At 39.9% G+C, this 20,158-nt stretch overlaps 3 protein-coding genes and 1 non-coding gene across 5 annotated transcripts in view; 2 read left to right on the plus strand and 2 right to left on the minus strand.

Annotated features, from left to right (window-relative positions):
* Positions 1-815: 815 nt before the first annotated feature.
* zgc:153018 (Transmembrane protein 179-like) lies at positions 816-5,889 on the minus strand. Its single transcript, XM_050041629.1, has 4 exons — positions 5,371-5,889; positions 4,040-4,177; positions 3,754-3,832; positions 816-2,966 (listed from the first exon to the last, which is right to left on the minus strand). Exons 1-4 carry the CDS (start codon positions 5,691-5,693, stop codon positions 2,769-2,771), a joined length of 738 nt encoding a protein of 245 aa, XP_049897586.1. The 5' UTR covers positions 5,694-5,889; the 3' UTR covers positions 816-2,768.
* Positions 5,890-8,676: 2,787 nt separating this feature from the next.
* trnaf-gaa (transfer RNA phenylalanine (anticodon GAA)) lies at positions 8,677-8,749 on the minus strand. Its single transcript has one exon. It is a non-coding gene; the product is annotated as a tRNA-Phe (tRNA).
* hs6st2 (heparan sulfate 6-O-sulfotransferase 2) lies at positions 8,746-12,046 on the plus strand. 2 transcript variants are annotated; one of them, XM_050041626.1, is made up of 2 exons: positions 8,746-9,888; positions 10,612-12,046. In XM_050041626.1, the coding sequence occupies exons 1-2, from the start codon at positions 9,311-9,313 to the stop codon at positions 11,438-11,440; spliced, it is 1,407 nt and encodes a 468-aa protein (XP_049897583.1). In that variant the 5' UTR covers positions 8,746-9,310; the 3' UTR covers positions 11,441-12,046. The 2 variants fall into 2 exon arrangements, with proteins under 2 accessions (XP_049897583.1, XP_049897584.1); XM_050041627.1 differs by having other exon boundaries at positions 10,615-12,046.
* A 2,880-nt stretch (positions 12,047-14,926) lies between these two features.
* Positions 14,927-20,158, plus strand: part of mbnl3 (muscleblind-like splicing regulator 3) — a 37,425-nt gene continuing 32,193 nt past the window's right edge. Inside the window, exon 1 of the mRNA XM_050041628.1 lies at positions 14,927-15,197. The gene's annotated coding sequence lies outside the window, so the exon portion shown is untranslated. The remainder of the gene's footprint in view (positions 15,198-20,158) is intronic.

Consider the following 20,158-nt stretch of genomic DNA (forward strand, 5'->3'; position numbering starts at 1 on the left):
TTCTCAACACATAAGGGGACACTTCATCCTTCAGTGAATCACAAAGACTCAAAATCAACACATCTGGAGATAGATGGCTCTCACTGGACAGGAAAACTTACACTCTGAAGAGTAACTAAAGATGTCAGACAAATGTGGTGCAGTAGACAATAGTTACCTCTGAGATGTAGTTGAGCAGAAGTATAAAGTTGCATAAAATGGAAATACTCAAGTAAAGTATAAGTACCCTGACTCTGTACTTAAGTACAAAACTTGAGTAATGTACTCATTTACATCCCACCAATGCTGTTCATCTTGCAGTGTTAAAGCCACTGTAATATGCTGTGAATAGATCAAGACTGATCATGTAATAAAGCAATTGTTTTTGTCAGTCAGTGACAGCAGTGGGAGGAATAATTTAAGTCCTTTACTAAATAACCATACATTTACAAAAGTACCCTTCCTGCAGAAGAATTGCACCATGTCTATCTGTGTAGTAAGAAAATTAAACTTCTGTGTTTCTATGAGGAGGTGGAGGTCTTATTAATGACATGTTAAGAAATTCTGTGAGCATTAACAAAGTAAACCTGCTCTTATTATGTATGAACTTTCATATCCCCCTGGTTGACCAAATCTGCTCCATTTATTTGATCCCTTTTGTATGTTCTAGTCATGTTCCTTTTTTAAAAAAAAGATGAGAGAAATAAAGTATGACACAGCCCACCTTTAGTGGGATGAAATTCTCAACTTCAAAACAAACAAACGCATCAGTCAGTACTGGTGTACATATGGATGTACCTTGTTAGGATTTATCAGTTGACACAACAGTCTTTCAGAATGGGAAACTTTTTATTTGACAAACAAGACAAATGCAAAAAACATGAATGCCAATGAGCACAAACAGATATAAGAGGTAAAAAGGAAGAACATTGTCAGTTATAGTACAAAAACATTTTATATGTTACAATTCATTTTAAGTGACATCACTGACTCATCGCTCTTTACTTCAGATTTCCTGCTCCGCTGCCTGTGTGTCATTACAACCACTTGGGTTTGTGATAACAGGAGAGAAGTTTAAACACAACTTTGAATCATTTGTTTTAGAAACTCAGCAAAGTTAACTTCTTTCCTCTTCACTGACCCCTCTGGGCTCTGCATGAAATCTCTCTCAATATAAAAAATATCACAGATCCTGTGTCTCTTCATTACACTCTAAAGACTCTGTAAGTATCACTTGAGGAGATCTGACTGCTTCATTAACGCCCCGAGAGCGGCTGCGTCCAGACAGACAGCATCATGATAAAAATCGTCACAAGAAGAGAGACGGCCAGCAGTGATTTTTTTCTCCGTTACACAACAGAACATTTGGGTCATGCTCACACAGTGAGCCTGTTATTCAGTGGCTCGGTCACACTCTCACCACATGCTTCACAATAAAAGCGCCTCAGTGCTACATCTGAATATCTGAATATTATACTCAGAACAGTCCACAAAGTGTATTCTCCCTGACGAGGACACGACTGTGCAAAATGTCAGACTCCAGCAGAAATGTAAACAACCATGCATATTAAATATATATTCAAACAGACTGTAAGAAAAACACCATCAGTGATGAGCATAAATTATAATGCATTAATTCATAAAGTCACAGTCAAATGAGGAGGATCATTATTAGCTTCTAAATGACACAGTGGTCATTAGATCACTGAACACATCTGTTTTCAACTATTCTGATGAGTGTGTCTTTTTATTCTGTAAGATCCCTTTTTGTCCCAAGACAGTGGAGGTTAGTCCCAGTTTGTAGCTCTCGTGTATCACCATTACACTGGAGCTAAAAATCAACTAATTCCAGCACAGCTTTAAAAAACGCAGAAGCTTGCTTAACAACACTTTGTGCTGTTGGAGGCGTTTCCAGAATAATTTAACCATATAGATGAAAACATATTCAGTCTGCTGCTTGATAAAAAGATGATGTTAAAAGTTAAAAAGACGACTGTTTGATTTGTTCTGTACATCTATAAAAAGTGTCATATGTGTAACTGTATGTTGAACCTGTGTGCAGCTGCCTGAGGATGCAAAATAAATTCCAGTGTAAGTTGTATCGTATCTTTAAGTATTTGGAGCAGCTTGTTAACAAGTAAGATACAAACACACTGTTGTCTGAAGTGAGCAGTTTTATCAATTTGGTTACGCATCATTGTGCTTTAAACGATAAGATCTTTTTTATCGTGCAGTGGACTGAATATGTTTTCACCCACATGGTTAGAAAAGACTTTGGGGATTTTAAATCAACTGGTATTTATCATCTAGAAAAACAGATGCCTAGTTCTGTGGCTCAAATGTAATTAATACATAAGAGGCAACAAACTGGAGCTAAGTTCTGGTATCAGGGCCGACTGAACCGCCAGCGTCCTGTAATGTAAGTGATGCTATCCCTGCTCAAACATCATATCATTATATAATACAGCCTGACTGATACTGGAAAGTATAAATAAACTTGTCAGTGCTCTCTGGAGGACAAACTCTATAATAGAAACACTGTTTCTTAATGAACTGAAACAAATCTGTCATTTCTATATGTATCAGCTGACATGTACACCCATATGATTCATCAGTCAGTCTCTATTCTACAAGATGATGAATTATGAATTATATTTCAATACAAACGTACACTTTCATGCCCATATTCTACATGCAGTAGCGAGAACTAAAGTGGACATTACTATTAGAGATAAGGAGAAAAAAAGATGAAGTGTATTATCTTTTGTCACTACCTCATACACTCTCAGTTAGACAAAGATGGTGGGTGTTGCTGGAGGATGTGGAGGTGTGGGCGAGCCGCTGTCAGACGGACTGTAACCCAGCAGCAGCTCCTTCTCTCGGGGACGACACGGCCCGCTGATGTGCTGGCTGTGAGAGTGGTAGAGCCGCAGGAAAGCCAGGATGGACTGGGCCAGCCACAGAGCCGTCACACCCCACAGAGACGCCTGAGGACACGGGGTGTGATTCATTAAGCTCACGGCCACACTTATATAATGAAAGCATCAAGGCTGTGGATGCTGGTGTGTTAGCTGTGTTTCTGTGTGGTTTGGAAAAACTACAGAGCTGAGCATTGCTTTGTAAAAGGGAGTAAAATAGGCACATTATCTTTGTTCGCAATATTCAAGGTTCAAGAAAATCCACTATTATAGAGACAAGTTTTTTAGTAAAATAATTGCATGATGTTACCACTGAGTAATCGTACTGAACAACTGCCATAACTGAGCAGCACCAGGTTATATGTTAAAACAAGAGCCGTTCATAACAGGAGATTTTTGTTCGACAAACAAGACAAATGCAAAATCAGTCACATAAATAAGCATAAATTCTGTTGATAGTTGCTGTGCTGAATCATATTCACTATTTGCTGTATTTTACAGTCATTGAAAGCTTTCACAGTTTCACAAAAGCTTCCAGTAAAAACTTAAAAAGGTCACTGCTGTCTTCAGCCTTTACTGGAAATGTGTTTAGTATAAATAGCATCTGCTGTTTCACACACAGTGAAGGCAGAACATCTGTTGAATGCTAACAAAATAACAATACTGCAGTGCAGCAGTCGACTCCTGTGCAGCTCAGAATATTCCAGAAACATGTCTCAGCAGTTTGGATCTAAATATAAAAGAAATCCTCTGTGGAAAAATACAAAGAGGCTATGCTGAAAACTGGGCTTGACTTTAGCTATCTATTGTACACTCTGTGTGTGTGTGTGTGTGTGTGTGTGTGTGTGTGTCCTACCTGTGCCAGACTGAGCTCTGTGTAGAAGGAAGAAGTGTTCACATCCAGGTACAGCGGCACAGACTGGGACTCTGCACAGCTAAACACAAACATGAAGGGATGAGAAATGATCCTCAACAACATTCACAGTCCACAACTATCAGCCCCCCACTGCTGACGTAGTTACATAAAAGACCACCACTCTGCTGTAATATTTTATCAACACTGCATTAAAAGTTGTGAATATGTATGAAGATACAAACCATGAGATGTCACATATTTAATGTTCCACCACCAGACAGCGTACCTGTATGGCCGTTTGTTGTGATCAGTCACAGTGTCACACCAGGAGGAGAATCCCAGAGACAGGATAACACTGGCCCCTCCAGACAGGAAGAGAACGCACACACTCAGCAGCACCGTCAGGAAGGACGAGAACAGGGTGCTGAACAGAAACACACACACACAGCCATCAGACATTTGGTACTATTGATATAGATTAAAGTGAATTAACATGGATATATAGGCAGACACATCCACTAGAGCTGAAATGATTAGTCAGGTAATCAATTAATAACTCGCCATGAAATCAACTGAATTTAATAATAATATATGCAAATTTTCTCTGGTTTCTGTTTCTCAGATGTGAGGATGTGTTGCTTTTCTTCACATATCTGACAGCTCGGTTGTTGGTTTTAGACTATTGGTCAGATAAAACAAGGAAGCTAAAGACAGTGAGGTTTGAGAAATACTGACATGCACTTTATCACAATTTATTCTCATTTCATAGAAAAAACAATTAATCACACCCACTAAAGCTGTGATGAAGAAATGGCTAATGCGTATTGTCAGCTTCTTTGTTTGCATGTCTACATACCGTTTTAAACTACTTTACATACTTAAGACTACTTTAGGCATGTCCACAAACATAATAATGGAAATGTTGCATATATAAATAGATAGATAAAAATATGTACATGCTTACAAGTATTGTTATGACAGTAAAGAGAGAGAAGTTATTTCCTGTCTGCAAATATATATTTAAAATAGCACTTTATACCTAAACAATTACACTACTACTACTGCAATGATATTACTGCTGTATTACCAGTGGTGGAAGAAGTACTCAGATTGACCTCTTACAGAGGTAACAGTTGCAATAATACAGTGTAAAAAATACTCTGTTACAAGCAAAAGTCTTGCATTCAAAATCCTACTCAAGTAACCGTACATGAGTATTAGCATTTAAATACTTAGAGTACCAAAAGTAAAAGTACTCATTATTGCAGAATCGTCCATTCCATCGTAATATATATTACTGGATTATAATTAGTGATGCAGCGGGTGGGGGTGGTGCTGTCTTATTTATACTGCTGGGTAGATTAACCTATATTAATATAACATTAATGCATCAACCGATTAATATCTAGTGTTAATAATTTAAATGTGCAAAGTAACTAAGCTGTAAAATAAATATTATTGGAGTAGTACAATATCTGCTTCCAACATGTGGTGAAGAAATATATGATTGTACTTGAGTAACTGTACTTAGTTACATTCCACCACTGTGCACTCCTATAAGTATTACTGCTGCAGTAGTGTAACCAGGTCAGCCCTGCGGTTATCTGTCAGACTCACTCATCATGTCGTCCGTGCAGATAGAAGAGGCACCTCCAGCCCTGCGCTGCACCGTACAGCACCGTGAAGATACCCACAAATGTGGCGCACTGGCAGGCAGCCGGTGGGCCCCACTGCTGCACCACCAGGTGGGAGACGTCTCCGGGCTGCCCCGTCAGCTCCTCCCGGTCCTCTGTCCTCCAGTAGCCGGTGGAGAAGAGTGCGCAGCGGCCTTTGAACGCGGAGCCGTTGAGAGCCATGGGGACGACCACCAGCAGACCCGCCACGATGGACAGGGCGTGAGCCGTGCAGTGAGCCAGCAGCAGCCGCCGGTCCAGCTCCATGTTACCGCTCAGACAAAGACTAGACGGTGAAGGTGTTCACGTTGTTAAAGTATATCTCGATTAATGTCAGCACATCCCTGGTTATTTCCCATGTAACGGTGCACCGTGGTGGAGGGTATTTAAAGAAACCAGGGCGGGGACCGACTCGTCCCGGAGCAGCACAGCCGTTACACAACGCCCCTCACAGAGAGGAGGAGGTCACACAGAGGTCTCACTCCGCCACGACTTCCTGAAACCAGAGGAAAAACACCCATCGTTATAATCACTGACAAAATAGTAACAACTAATAGTTATAGCATACCTTATAAAAAGAACTAATATCTAGAAACATTAGCCTATTTAACATTTATTGCTGAAGATAAATTTAGTACCACCAGGGATTTTGGAGAGTTTTGAATTGACAACTCCCCTTTTTGTAGACTGAGGTCGCCTAAATATTGAGTGGAGTGATACATCTTTAACACTAACGATCTTTGATGCTTGAAATGCCTCCAGCTGTGACGTAGTTGAGGCGGTTTGACGTATGTTTTGACCAACTGGCCCCTTTTTACGAGCTCTAGCAAAAAAGATTTAATCACTCTGCAGACAGACTTATTGATCATATACCAATGATCTTATTGATGAAGGGCCTGATCAATGAATCAATGACACTAATCAGCTGACATCTCATGCTCTGTTCAGTGAGGGCTGGGGACTTGTTATTTTTCTCCTGATTATGAACTAAGTTATGAACTAATCATTTAGATTTATCTTTCCTTTAGCTCATATCAATGTTATGTTTTATAATCCATATTACAAATAGATGATCAGCTGTTATAAGAGCAGTGTTTCCCCACAGAGTCATGCTGCTTTCATTACAAACACCGGGGCCATCGTATGAGTCAAATGTCCTGCAGTTAAAGCTGTTATAGAAAAGCAGATTAAGAGGACCAGGGCTGATAACTAAGGCACTAGGGTGAATTTGGGACCACACTGCAGTTTAGATATGTGTTTTCAGTTGAATTCAGAGGGGTCTAAAGTGGATGGCACAGTTTGGTAGAGAGGAATGTGGGTGGAGTTGGGGTTAAATTCTTCTCTGTGTGACAGACAAAGGCATCCAGACTACTATCCCCCACCCTGCTGATAAACTATCATCCATCAGTGAAGCTGTGACACATGTTTTACTTAAATCAGGTTGAAATGTGCACTTACAAAAAACAGGTATCACAAGAAATGTGTCAACACCCATATGTGTACAATAAAGGTGGTGGACTAAAGGGTTTGCGAAACTAATAAATCCCAATTTACCACAACATTTGTATTGGGCAGGGATGATTCAAATAAGTGCAACATTATAAACAGGTTACAAATAAACAGCAACCAGAATTAACTGGTAAGAGGCCTGTTATCGGCTCTAATACAGAGCCTTGTTAACTTAATCACATTTAGTGTGAAAGTTATTGAACTCATGACCATATCAGTAATGAAATGTGCAAAACAAGGATAAATCAACGTGCCATCGATTCAAAGGTCACCTTCAGGTTAATGAGCATTTAATTAAAATCATGACCATATCAATCATGAAATGTGCAAAAAGAGAACAAATCCATGAACCATCAATTCAAAGGTCACCTTCAGGTTGATGAGCATTCAATGAAACACTTGCCGAAAGGCTCAATTTTCCAAATTGAATTACCACAGAATTGAATGAACATGATGCCTGTGACAAAAGTGGACCATTATGAGTCTCATCAGGTTGTTATATAGGTCAGGTCAGGCTGCCGTTCTAGAAACAAGGTCAATACACACACAGGTCAGCTGTATGAGAATCAGGAAATTGACTAAATTGATTTTATTACTTAATAATGGTTAATATTACATTAGTTGCATAACAATATCATTTATGTTTATAATTCATTTTTCATATTAGCAAGAATATGTAATATTAAACACAAGTGGTGTGCAACTGTAGCTTTGTTCAGCATATTTACTATTCTTAACTCGCATACAGTGACAGACAGTATGTGGTGTTACATAGCATTTTCATTATTCTTAACTTTGGGCTCTATAATTCTGTATTTTATGCTCTAACTTTCTAACTCAATCTTTTATCTTTATTGTTTCACAGTGCCGTATCACCAAGTCAAACTCTTGTCTACGCAGTATATTTGACGGATAAAGAGATTTTGATGATATAACACAATAATGAGATGTGCTGTTTGTATGACGTCAAGAGGAGCACCAGCTTAAACTAGAGACTGGCACGCACATGCATATGGTGTGTTCTTGCCCTGAGCTTAGACAGTGGTGTCTTGAAATTGAGAATATCCTTGGAAATGTATTGTTACCGGATATTTCTTTTACACCTGAGATAACAATGGGGGTCATCTTTGTCATAAATGCATAACTGCATAATTCTGAATGAGATTTTTTTTTTTTTTTTTTCAAAACAAAAAAGGGGAGCATCAGCTGAATTATTCCCCATCACACCTTTTTTTAACATTACAAGCTTCTTGCTCCTATTATCACAATTTCTTAGACAGGATTGATAAAACCCTTAATGTAGTGGTAGCCTACAAGTTGCAGTCATGTTGCAGTACTGTTACTACTGAAGCCAGGATGTAATACAGGGATCAGAAGTCAAAGCAAGCCCTATTTCTGCTAGAGAATGTTTATTTTAATGTTTAATTAATTCAGCTGTCCAATTATGTCTTTGTAGTATTTATATTTTAAAAGACCTATATGTCTAAGAGTATGAAAATGGTGTGTTTATTCGGTTATATAGGCCTATTTTTTCATTTTTTGTTGGCCCCCTGACTGTTGAGCCAATCAGAGGCAGAGTATGGCAGAATAGGGCGGGTCATGCCTTCCGATGAATTCGCTATCCATCCGGATAGAGCTACTTTGGAACAACGTGACCAACGCTCCAACCAACGTCCCTACTACTGATCTTGTTAGGATGGGTCTTCACTAGGGAATGTCGGAATATATCTTCATAGCAAAATGCCGAAACCCGGGATCGAACCAGGGACCTTTAGATCTTCAGTCTAACGCTCTCCCAACTGAGCTATTTCGGCGGTGAGTACAATTTATGGAACATGTCCAATTTACACGCAAACAAAAGGACATATACTGTCTTTTACATACTACAAACTAAGAAATACACATAAAGAAAACGTATACACACCTCAGCCGACTGTTAGGTTAACTTTGTGTCTCTACGGCTCTGGATTCATAGAACGTTCCACGCGGTGACGTCATTTAGACGCCCACATTAAGCGCAGAGGCTGCTGGGAGGAAAGGTCAAGAATCGACGACTGTGGACGCCACGAATTTACGTTACCGTTGTAAGAAAGATTATCGCTTCGTTAAACTACTTAATGATACTGGAAAAACTATTTAACTGTTTGAAATGAGCCATGTGAGCTCCGCTGCCTGTAAGACAGGAAACATTAAAATACGCTATTGTCCGTTTTTTTAAAGACTCCTTCGGGCTAGCTGCCGTTAGCAAGCTAGCAGCTGCACTGTTATTGTTTTCGCCTCATTAGGCGGCCATAAAAACACTGTTCCCCGAGGTACCCCAGCCGAGGCAGGGGTCCGGACTGCCTGAGTGATGTGTTTCTGTCCGTCCCGGGAAGATGGATGAGAAGTCCAGCAGCAGCAGCCATCACCGGCTCCTGATCGTCCTGCTCATGGTGTTGCTCTTTGGCGTCATTATGGTCCAGTACGTGTGCCCGAGCAGGTCCGAGTGCCAGATGCTACACCAGCTGGGGTCCTGGTTTAAGGACGGCGGTGCAACTGGTTCCCGGAGCGGTGGCAACGAAATCCAAGACGGGCTGCAGAAAGATCCGTACATCGCAGAAGACGGCGCTCTTGTCCGCTTTGTCCCTCGCTTTAATTTCACCAAAGCAGATTTAAATCGTGTTGTAGACTTCAACATCAAAGGAGATGATGTTATAGTGTTTCTGCACATTCAGAAAACTGGTGGCACGACGTTTGGGCGCCACCTGGTGCGGAATATTCAGCTGGAGAGGCCCTGCGAGTGTCACGCAGGTCAGAAGAAATGTACCTGTTACAGGCCAGGTAAAAAGGAAACCTGGCTGTTCTCCCGGTTCTCCACCGGCTGGAGCTGCGGGCTTCATGCCGACTGGACTGAGCTGACCAGCTGCGTCCCGTCACGGATGGATTCACGGGAGGCTCCTGATAATCTGCCCAGGTAGGTGTAAGAGGATGCTGGGGATGGGGATCTTAGGGTGTTACAAAACCTTACGACTGGACATAACTATGTACATACTGACAGGTAAAGAAAGTCAAGCTATCTCCTGTCTGTAAAATATACTTAAAACAGTACTTTATACTTTTACAGTTGCACTACTACTGCTGCAGCAACTGCTTTGATACTACTACTATATTACCAGTGGTGGAAGAAGTACTCAGTTTGACCTTTTACTCAAGTAACAGTTGCAATAACGTAGTGTAAAAGCAAAGGTCTTGTGTTCAAAGTCTTACTCAAGTGTGTATATGAGCATTAGTATTTAAAAATACTTACAGTGCCAGTTAAGTTAACACTGCAAGCAGATTCAAAATGTGGTTCTAATATTATATTTGCTTTTTCACAATCTATGTACTTTTGACAAAGCCTTAATAAAAACATTATTTAGTGGTTACTTGTCTTAAACCTAATGCAAAGCACTTCTAGTGCACACAAAAGCCAATTATTGCATGAGCGTCTTGCCAAACTAATGCAACCAGTCTATTCTCCAAGCATTATTATGAGTGCATTAAACACTCACTGAATAGTTTAAAAAATAATAGACAGATTTACAGTAGATAATGAATAAGAAACATTATTTGCAGCACTAATTCAAATAGATAAATTAAACGCAGTGCCATCTTGAATCTATTTTTGTTGGACCTAATGTTTCTTTTTCCTCTCCAGTAGGAACTATTATTATATAACCATCCTAAGAGACCCCGTATCACGCTACCTGAGCGAGTGGCGTCACGTGCAACGTGGTGCTACATGGAGGGCCTCCTTACATGTGTGTGATGGACGTTCACCAACGCTGTCTGAGCTGCCAAGCTGTTACTCAGGAGACGACTGGTCAGGTTGCACCCTGCAGGAGTTCATGGACTGCCCCTACAACCTGGCGAACAACCGGCAGACCCGTATGCTTGCTGATCTCAGTCTGGTGGGTTGCTACAATGTCTCCACCATGAGTGAGGAAGAGCGCTGGGCAGTCCTTCTGGAGAGCGCCAAGCGCAACCTACGCGGCATGGCCTTCTTTGGGCTGACCGAGTACCAGCGCAAGACCCAGTATCTATTTGAGCGTACCTTCAACCTGGAGTTCATCGCACCCTTCACACAGCTCAACGGCACACGCGCCTCCAGTGTTGAGGTCCCTCCTGAGACACAATACAGAATCCTGCAGCTGAACCGATGGGACGTAGAGCTGTACGAGTATGCCCGCGACCTTTTCCTGCAGCGTTTCCAGGTGGCGAGGCAGCAGGAGCGCAGGCAGGCCAGGGCAAGGCGGCAGCAGGAGAGGAGGCGGCTCCGTGGAAGGCTCACAACAAAGCAAGGGAGGCAGCTGAAGCCCACAGAAGCACCCCGTCAGCCTGTGAGCCACTCTGTAGTAACTGAGGAGCAGCTGAAGGGTAAAGCTGGTGGAGACAGTGTGGAGTCAGAGATGCTGCTCCCAGACTGGTGGGATATGGATGAGAATAGCACCATGGAGGATTACATGGACAATGTGGAGCAGTGGTAGTGACGGGAACGAGCAGTAGGGTGTCTTAATACTAAGTGTGCCAAGTTCTGCCTTGTCTGTTGTTACTCAATCAAAGTTATTTTTAGTATATGCCTTCCACTAAATTTTCTTTTTCTCACCATGAACAAATGACACCATTTATTTATTTATTGATACTGATTGTATTTCTTTGTCACAACTGACATTCATAATAAATAGATTTCCTTGATAGAAAAAAAGGCTAGTCTAGGTACCTGCAATCCTTTACCTTCAGTGATCACACAAGCCTTCAAGACAGTTATCTTGGCTTTTAAACACATCTGAACTCCTGTGAAGTAACTTGGAATGAGGGGGTGTTTGTTTTTCCTTGTTAAAAAGAACAATGTAATAATTTGTTTCTATAAATAATATGCTACTGTTTGTGATTTACAATCTGTATGTTTGCCAAATTGTTGTCTTGTCTGAAATGTGTACATTTTAAAATGTACCTGTTTTTAAGTGTCTTTTAAGTAACAGAAAAGGACAGTTTTCATAGATACCTCATTGTGTAGCATTAACTGCTAATATTGTAAAATTACTGAATGTGTCCCATGTCTCGATTTTTATATAAAAATGATTTTACATTCACTGAACTACTGTTTTATTCTTGCCATATTTTGATATCTCCTTTATGTCTTTGTCTGACCATGTGCACAAAAGACTGCAAGCTTTTGTGTTGCACTTGCAAACCTCTGTTACACCAGCAGGGGGCGCTGAAATTACTTTAATGAAATCAGAGCTTCCTGGGTGGAGATACTGAGGTGGCGGTTGACATCACGGCTTATTCTTAAATTTAGTAGGATAGGATTTTAAACCTTTTTTCAGTGTGATCCTCACAGGATTTAATAGAGGGATCAGCTGTGACAGCTGTTCGTAAATTTTGAAGAATTATTCAGCAGTTTACTGAAAATGGTCAAGACTATATGGAGGTCATAGGATTGTTAAAAAAGGGGGGGGTTTGTTTTTTTTATCAGTACAGAGATAGCTGGGGGTAAGAACAGTGTTATGCTGTTGATTGTTTATGAACAACACCTAAATATAGAAACTCAGTGTTGGGGAGTAATTGACTACATGTAGTTAAATTACTATTTTAACTACAATTTGCAGTAGTTGGATCGCAGCTTAGCTACATTGAAATCTCAGTAGCTTTTTTTCTGTAGTTAACTACATTTTAGTTTATTTAGTTAATTACAAACTACATGTTTACTGTATTCTCATGAAGATTTATGCCATACAATATGGCACAATGCTACAGCTCACTGGCCACGGTTGTTATTAAATGACAGTCACCTGCTATTTGACTAAAATCACCTGTGGTTTGCATCCAAGATGTCTGTGTTTGAACATTACGAATTAGAAGTTTAGCATTTTCCTGAACACATCCTCAGACTGCTTAAGTGAGGATTGACCTGCCCTAGTCCCTAAATCAGACACAGGTACACTTTATTCAGTGTCACTGCAGTACAGCATGAGATTTCAGCTTCAAATTGTGACCATTTTCTGTGATGTATTTTGGATGTAGCTGAACTACTTTTTTGACAAGCTAAAAATTCTGTGATTCGTTAAGATGTAAGTCAATTACTTTTCATTGTGAAGTAGCAAGTAGTAAATTTGCGTGGATATTTAAATTTGGTTTAGACTATGAAATATCTGGATCCTGTCTTCAGTTTTTTGGCTCTGTCAGATTTAAAAGCTCATGCCAAAAAACTGAAAGCCAAAAAAATTACAGACAGACATATAAAACCATTATTACACTCAAGTATGTTATAATATAATGCTGCTCTGCTATCATAACTCAAAGGGGCACGCCACCTTAATAAAGAATTGCATTATGTTATTCTAATGAGGTACTCTCTCTCGAAGCAAGAGAAGTAAGTCTCAAATTTGTATTGTCATTGAGTATAAAATCTGAGCTGCTCTATAGACCAGGCGTGTCAAACATACGGCCCGGGAGCCAGAAGCAGCCCGCCAATGTGGGCCTACTAGATGACTTTGCTCATCTCATATTTCGCACCTGTGAAGACTAAGCAGTGTCAGGTTTAAACAGTGAGCAGATACTTGATGTAAAATGCTGCCTCAGAGACTTTTCACCCTGACCAAAATATAGCTCTCTGATATAACAATGACTACTTCCTGTGGTCATATTTAAAGATATTGAACAATTGTACATAATATTCATATATCAGCCAGCAGCTTCACTACAAAAGAATCTGTATCAGACTTCTATCTTAAAACAATATGGGTGGAACCCTGTTGATAAGGCACTGACAAAACTTCAGATTGTAAATGGTTTATAAGGCAGGAGATGACTTTACCTGCTTCCTCAATGGCCTCCACTTTAGGGGAAAATTATGAAAAAAAAAAATGCACATGTAGTAAAAGTGAGTAGCAGATTGGCTCATAAAAAACAACCACACTTCCCTTCATTAACGATAATACAGTGGTATTAAAATAGTCACAGAATAAAATACGTTTAAATAGGTGCATAAATAGAAATGTAAAATTTAATTAAAATTGCCCATTCCACAGTCCAATCCAGTTGTGGCTAAAGTGATGTTTGTGTGTGTGTGTGTGTGTGTGTGTGTGTGTCGGTGGGTGTCGGTGGGTGTTCTGGGTTTTATTGTGAAAACCACCGAATTTTGGGTATCACCTAAATGTACAAGCAAAACACATAATGTAACGTTTGTAATGTTATACGCAATAAATTAACACACAGAGTTAAATGTTAATTGTAAAATCTTAAATGAGTATGATACCCCTGGTCCAGGTTTTATTGTGAAAACCATTAGGCACGTGCTGTTGCTAGCATTGTTGCTAGCATCAGGTCCAAGAAAACGGCTCTGCTAGCTTACTTACATATTTTGGCATATCACCTAAATGTACAAGGTAAACAATATAATGTAACTTTACTAATGTTATACGCAATAAATTAACACTTTAAGAATTAAATGTAATTAATATTTTACTGCTTTTAATTGTTTTAAAATGGCCGTTTATAATTTTCGACCGTTATGTTTAAATTTTGACCGTTGATGTTGCTATATTAGCCCAACTGCTAATTATATGCGAATACAGTTAGCCTTTAAATGATGCCAATAAAATAACGCTGTCGGGCTATATGGGTGTGTTTTTTGGCTAATTAATTTGCCCAGGTTTACAGGGCCACATACCTTTGTAACTGTCATGAGTCATGTCGTTACCTGGGAAGTCTTTCACCCGCCGTTTATGAGTGTAATCTTAAACACACACATACCTGTCGAATTAGCCATTCCCACCTGCGCAGTGTTTATGGCAGCCTACCTTGACAACCTGCTTTCGTCGTGACTTTGATTCTCCCCCATGCTAATTACGTTATCTTATAAACGAAAGCACACACTCCCAACTCCTCCCTCTCCATTTCTGCCCTCCCTCTGATTTTTTTTTTCAAATGTGTTATTCTGCTGTGTGTTCAGTCACTGTTGCAGCCGAGCAAATTTAGTTGCAGCAAACATTTCAGCTGCCAGCAGCCACCGCTTCTTTCTTTCCCTCACTCCGCGGCCGTAACACGTTTTTTTCTACTTGCTTCGGTTTTATTATTCCCAGCTAGCGACAACGCGCTTTTATTTCTTCCTCTGCTTTCACTTACAGCCTGTACTGACTGTATATCAGCGTCTGTGTGGAAAATAACCATCAGATAAACATTTTAACCGACGTTAATTCAGGAGGAGAGGACGTCTGAATCCGTCTGGACTACACACAGGTAAGAAGCTGAGCACGTCTGGCGCAGTAATAATATAATGCTGTTTAGTTTTATGTTTAATCCATGCTGCAGTCATTAAAAACGCCTCTGTCACTCTGCCTGTTGCGTGGAAGCTCAGAGCCCTTTGTCATTGTTAATTACGGGCGTAATTGCGGTGTTACACATAGGCACTACAGTAATAACATCTCCATTTGACATGCTTGTTGTAGGTCTGCTGAGGGCTATCCTCTGTGTAGATTATAACAATGCCTGTCATGTTTGAGTGCAGGATCTGCACATGAGGGTTTGGTTGAATGCAGCATGCAGGGATTTTATTGGGTGTATTAACAGTCACAGTGTTTCAAGTGCAAGTTGTCATGCCAGAGTGAAAGGCAAAAAAATCAATGTGAAATTACTTTCTGAGTCTCTGTTCACTGTATTATTATATTTAATTCAATTACAGTTGGCAGGAATGAAGAGCACCTGCAGTTCCTGGTTATCTATCTAGCTGTGTGTCTGCAGGATTCTGCATCCAGCCTCCATGCATGCACGCAGCACAGGGAGGTTGACTCCCTGTCCTTGTTTACCCTTAGGGGTCAGACATTCAAGCCACCGTAGCATACTGTGTTGTCACTACTTGCCTACAGTACATATAATACTGTACGCACTTGCAATAGGCGTATCGCCATCATCTTGGCTCATTATACAATACAGCCAGTCAAGACAAGTTCACGCTCCCTCCAGGCTGTGGACTCTGCACCAGTCTAGCTAGTTTTTCTTTACTTAATATAAACACTGATAAACTGACAGATACACATGGGCATGCAGCCACATTTCCCACATAACCTATTTTCATTTCCCCTGTCACAGAGACACATTAACTGCCTGGGAAGCTCCATCTTTTATGGTGCAAATAAAACCATTCGCCAACCAATAACAAATCAAAGATGTTATGCTGATGATAGCTATAACATCTACAGTTTTTCCACACAGTTAACTTTCATGATCTCACTATAGGGATGTGAAACTCCCAGCCCCAAAACCAGCAGGGTAACATGAAAGCTCCAGGGCTTACACTTTATTCTCTATCCTGTTTTCTAGATTAAAACTTTTTAAAAGTGCAACAGGCAAGTTAAGTTGCAAGTAGTTCGTGTTTTGTGCAGGCTGTGTTGTCCTGTATGATTGGATAGGCTTGTCATATGTTTGCCTGAATGGGAACTGTGGTGCTTTAACAAGCTGAAAGGATTACTGATACTTAACCTAATTACTTTGCACCCTCCCTCCAGGCTGCTAGCTTTCACTCTCATTGTGATTTATGGATCTTCCACCTGCTTTTTAATCAATCACCTTGTCACTGACGAGATCCTGTTTTGCTCTTGTCCTTGTCGTTGCTCTCAAAAGAGTTGATTGTCAAGTGAACTGTAACAATCATACTGGGGGATCAGAGTTTGTTCGTTGCACAACTACCTGTGCCTCTAAAAAAAGAATTTACCAAACCTTTGGGAATGGGGAAACTCCCGATTATTAAAAAAACAAAACAAAAAAACCTCCCACAGGAAATTCACAGATTCTCGTGTGAAACTAAACTGACACACAAATATGGGCCAATTTTTTTTCCCCAGCATGTGTATACTAAAATTACTTACTGCACTAAACTATGTGATGTTTTTATTTCTCTGTCAACTTGCTGTATCAGCCTTAAAATGCTTTTGTTCCCATTTTACATGTTTAGCCAATGCCCTTTTTTTCCTTTAAAAAATTCAGCATATTCAAGGTCTTGGTCTAATTCTTTTATCTCTGTCAACCTGCTGTTTGCTTCAACTGCAATCAGCCCTTTAGTTCTAACTTTCACTCCGTTTAGTGTCTCAGCCATTTCAAATTTAGCTAAAGATACATTATATTCTTATTTTTCACATTTATCAAATGCTTTTAATCGAGCAATTCACAGTGAATCAGCAATCCTAAATTTCTACATGACTGTTGAACTCCTCTCAAGTTCATTTGAATCTTAAACTCTTCTCAGCACTTTCACTTCATCTGATAGCTCAACCAGTGCTCACACTTAAAGGGAAACTTCAGTATGTTTGAACTTGATTGTTATTTCCCAATATCTTTTTGTTTAAGTGACTCATGGCGACAATTTTTGAAATTTGTCTAAAATTAAGAGAGAACGCTGCAGCCAGCAGCAGCGAAACAGGCTGCAGTGTAATCCCTACGGCAACTGTGTGCCGTCAATTTACGTCCATTAGAAGCGCTTGTTTTTGCTACTGACAGGCTCAGATTGTTATTATAAATGTCTAAGAACATTATGGAAAGGATCTCTACAATAAAAAGCAGTAATCTCTAGGGCTGAAAACTGAAGTAACACTGAAGTGTTACTGTGTGTAACCAAGTCTCACTCTTGTTCTGAAATCTCATAGAGTTAGTTAAATACTCAGCCATGACACTGATTTTTTTTTTAGCTAACACTAAGCTACGCTTTCTGTACTCCAACACAACAAACTCTTCCCAGCACTCTTGTCTCTTATCTCAACTCTCAGTAACATTTTCACTGTTGTTTTCCCCGCAATAAGTCACGTCTCGCGAGATTTTAGAACAAGACTTCTCCTTGAGTGAGACTTTGTCACAATAACAGAGACCAGCAAAAGGTAAGGAACAAAGTTTCATTTCTCTGTAGGGTTTTTCCTGTAATGTTGTCAGACACTAAAATAACAATCTGAGCCTGTAAGTGGCAAAAACAAGCACTTCATGGATGTAGACTGACGGAGCAGATTTGACCGTAGTGATTACATTGCAGCTCTTTTTGCTGCTGCGGCTGCAGCACTCTCTCTTAATACTGGACCGCTTTCAAAAATTGTTCACCATTAGTCACGTAGACACAAAAACATGGGAAAATAGGGTCCAGGTTGAAAGACACAGATGTTTTGCTTTAAATGTACACTTGAACTACATTAAGTGTTCAACTTTTATCAAAAATTTCAACCTCATTCTTCTCTAGTTTTGAGTCGTGTCAACTTCTTTACAAGCAGTTATTGTATTTTGACAGTTTTATGATTATTTTGTTCTCTCAGTCAGCCTACTGTATTAATTCAATTTAATTTTATTTATGAAGCCCAATATCACAAATTACAATTTGACTCAGAGGACTTTACATCCCTTTGTCCATGGACCCTCACAGTGGAGAAGGAAAAATCCCCCCAAAAATACCCTTAAATTTAACTTCCCAGGCAGTTAAATTTACCCAATACTCTTAATTTAGAGGAAACAGTGGAGCAATGTTAAAATTTCTCCTGGCAAGCAATTAAAGTGACAGACACTTAAAATATCCTCCTGCCTGTACCATGATTGTGCAAAAGAAAAGAGCAAAGCAAATAAATTAAGAGGAGAAATAAAAGGTGTTAATAAGTGTTAATATGTCGCCCTATCTCTCACTGAATGTATGCCTAACACTTTACAGTGTTATTGATATAAGGCTATCTATTAGCGTGAGCAGATAAGGTGCAGCACTGTCTGTCTGAGGTGGCACCCAGCCTACACACCAGCCATAATGCAGACGTCAGAGCTCCAGTGAAGGTTACACTGCCGGTAGCCCTTTGGTGCACTGTGTTTGATGATGGACGCAGTGCGCCGGAGTCAACGGCAGCCACCCCCATCTGCCCTCCTTATACTTTCCCCCATCGCTTCCCACCTACATGCTGACCCCCACCTACTGACTGCTGGAGCCCCTTGTCTCACTGCAGACACCTGGAGGACCGGCAGCAGCATAATGACTGTTATAACTGGGGCACTCTATATTTATTCTCCGTGCCGCATCCCTGCAAATGACTGTTTATGCTGCATTGTAAAGGTCGAACAAGTTCAGTAGGCCAAGAGTGATTCGGTACAAAATGTACACTCTTTATCACAGTTGTCTTACAACAAAATTAATAGTTTTAATTTAATTATGTTTTAAATGTTTAGTTCATGTGTTTATCAGAGCTGAAACTACCAGTCTATTTATAGATTAGTTGATTGACAGAAAATTAATCTGCAGCTATTTTGAGAACAGTTTCAGCTTCTCAAATGTGAGGTTTGCTGCATTTCTTTGTCGTATATGATATAAAATATATTTAAAGATGTTTCCATCGGCACTGAAAAAATGTTGTTATTTTTTTTTACTATTTCTTGACACGGTTAATCAAGAAAATAAAATGCATTTAAGTAGATAAAAAAAACAATCATTAGTTGCACTCGAGAATAAATGGCACATTTTAGTCTATTTACATATAGATAAAGGCTATTGTCATGCTGTCTTGTTTTTATTTAAGAGCTTTAACCCATTCATCAGTGTTGTAGGGACAACACTGAGACAGTTATGGTGTGTGGGCTGAAACTGCACGATAATTCAGCCTCCAGCATGCAGCATCAATCCTCTCTTTAACTGAGCTCTTTATCAATGTTTAGCTATAAGATTACTTCTCACCTGTATCTTTTCGCTTCAGCTGCCTCTTAACTATTTGCTCCTCGGCCGTTTGTTGTTTTCGTGTACTTTTTGGCCTCCTCATGATTTATCTCTGCCGTGGTAGGAACAGTACTGTGTTGTGCAATATTGCATCTTGGCAGTCAGTGTGTTTCTTTCCAAACTGAAGGATCTGTATTTCTAAGAGTGTTATCTCTTAAAAAAGACTGCTGATTAACTTCTACATCTTTGTAAAGACAGCCAGCCCAGTCGCCAGAATTAATGTTGGTACTGTATTTTTCTGGAAACCATGGATATGTTATCTTATATGTTTCACATATATCATATCAACGTAGTTCAGATTACATGTTTATGAGCTGAGTTTCTCATCGGGGGCAGATGGTGTGAGACCTATGCAAGACGGCTGCCAAGAAGTAGACCACTGTTTGAGACCAACAAACAACACAAGTGGGTATTTTTAACAAGACGTCGGGACATTTCCAGCCGTGTCTGTGGCAGAAAAAAGACAGTGTTTTTAATGATA

Source organism: Epinephelus moara, chromosome 4 (assembly GCF_006386435.1).
Source record: "Epinephelus moara isolate mb chromosome 4, YSFRI_EMoa_1.0, whole genome shotgun sequence".
Taxonomy (NCBI): Eukaryota; Metazoa; Chordata; class Actinopteri; order Perciformes; family Serranidae; genus Epinephelus; species Epinephelus moara.

Excerpts from the sequence above, each read along its gene's own strand:
- zgc:153018 (XM_050041629.1), bottom strand. The coding sequence starts at position 5,693 with ATGGAGCTGGACCGGCGGCTGCTGCTGGCTCACTGCACGGCTCACGCC. Across the intron at positions 3,833-4,039 it reads CACAACAAACGGCCATACAG|CTGTGCAGAGTCCCAGTCTG; the intron begins GTACGCTGTCTG and ends GTTTGTGTTTAG. Across the intron at positions 2,967-3,753 it reads CAGAGCTCAGTCTGGCACAG|GCGTCTCTGTGGGGTGTGAC; the intron begins GTAGGACACACA and ends CCGTGTCCTCAG.
- hs6st2 (XM_050041626.1), top strand. The coding sequence starts at position 9,311 with ATGGATGAGAAGTCCAGCAGCAGCAGCCATCACCGGCTCCTGATCGTC. Across the intron at positions 9,889-10,611 it reads GCTCCTGATAATCTGCCCAG|TAGGAACTATTATTATATAA; the intron begins GTAGGTGTAAGA and ends TTTCCTCTCCAG.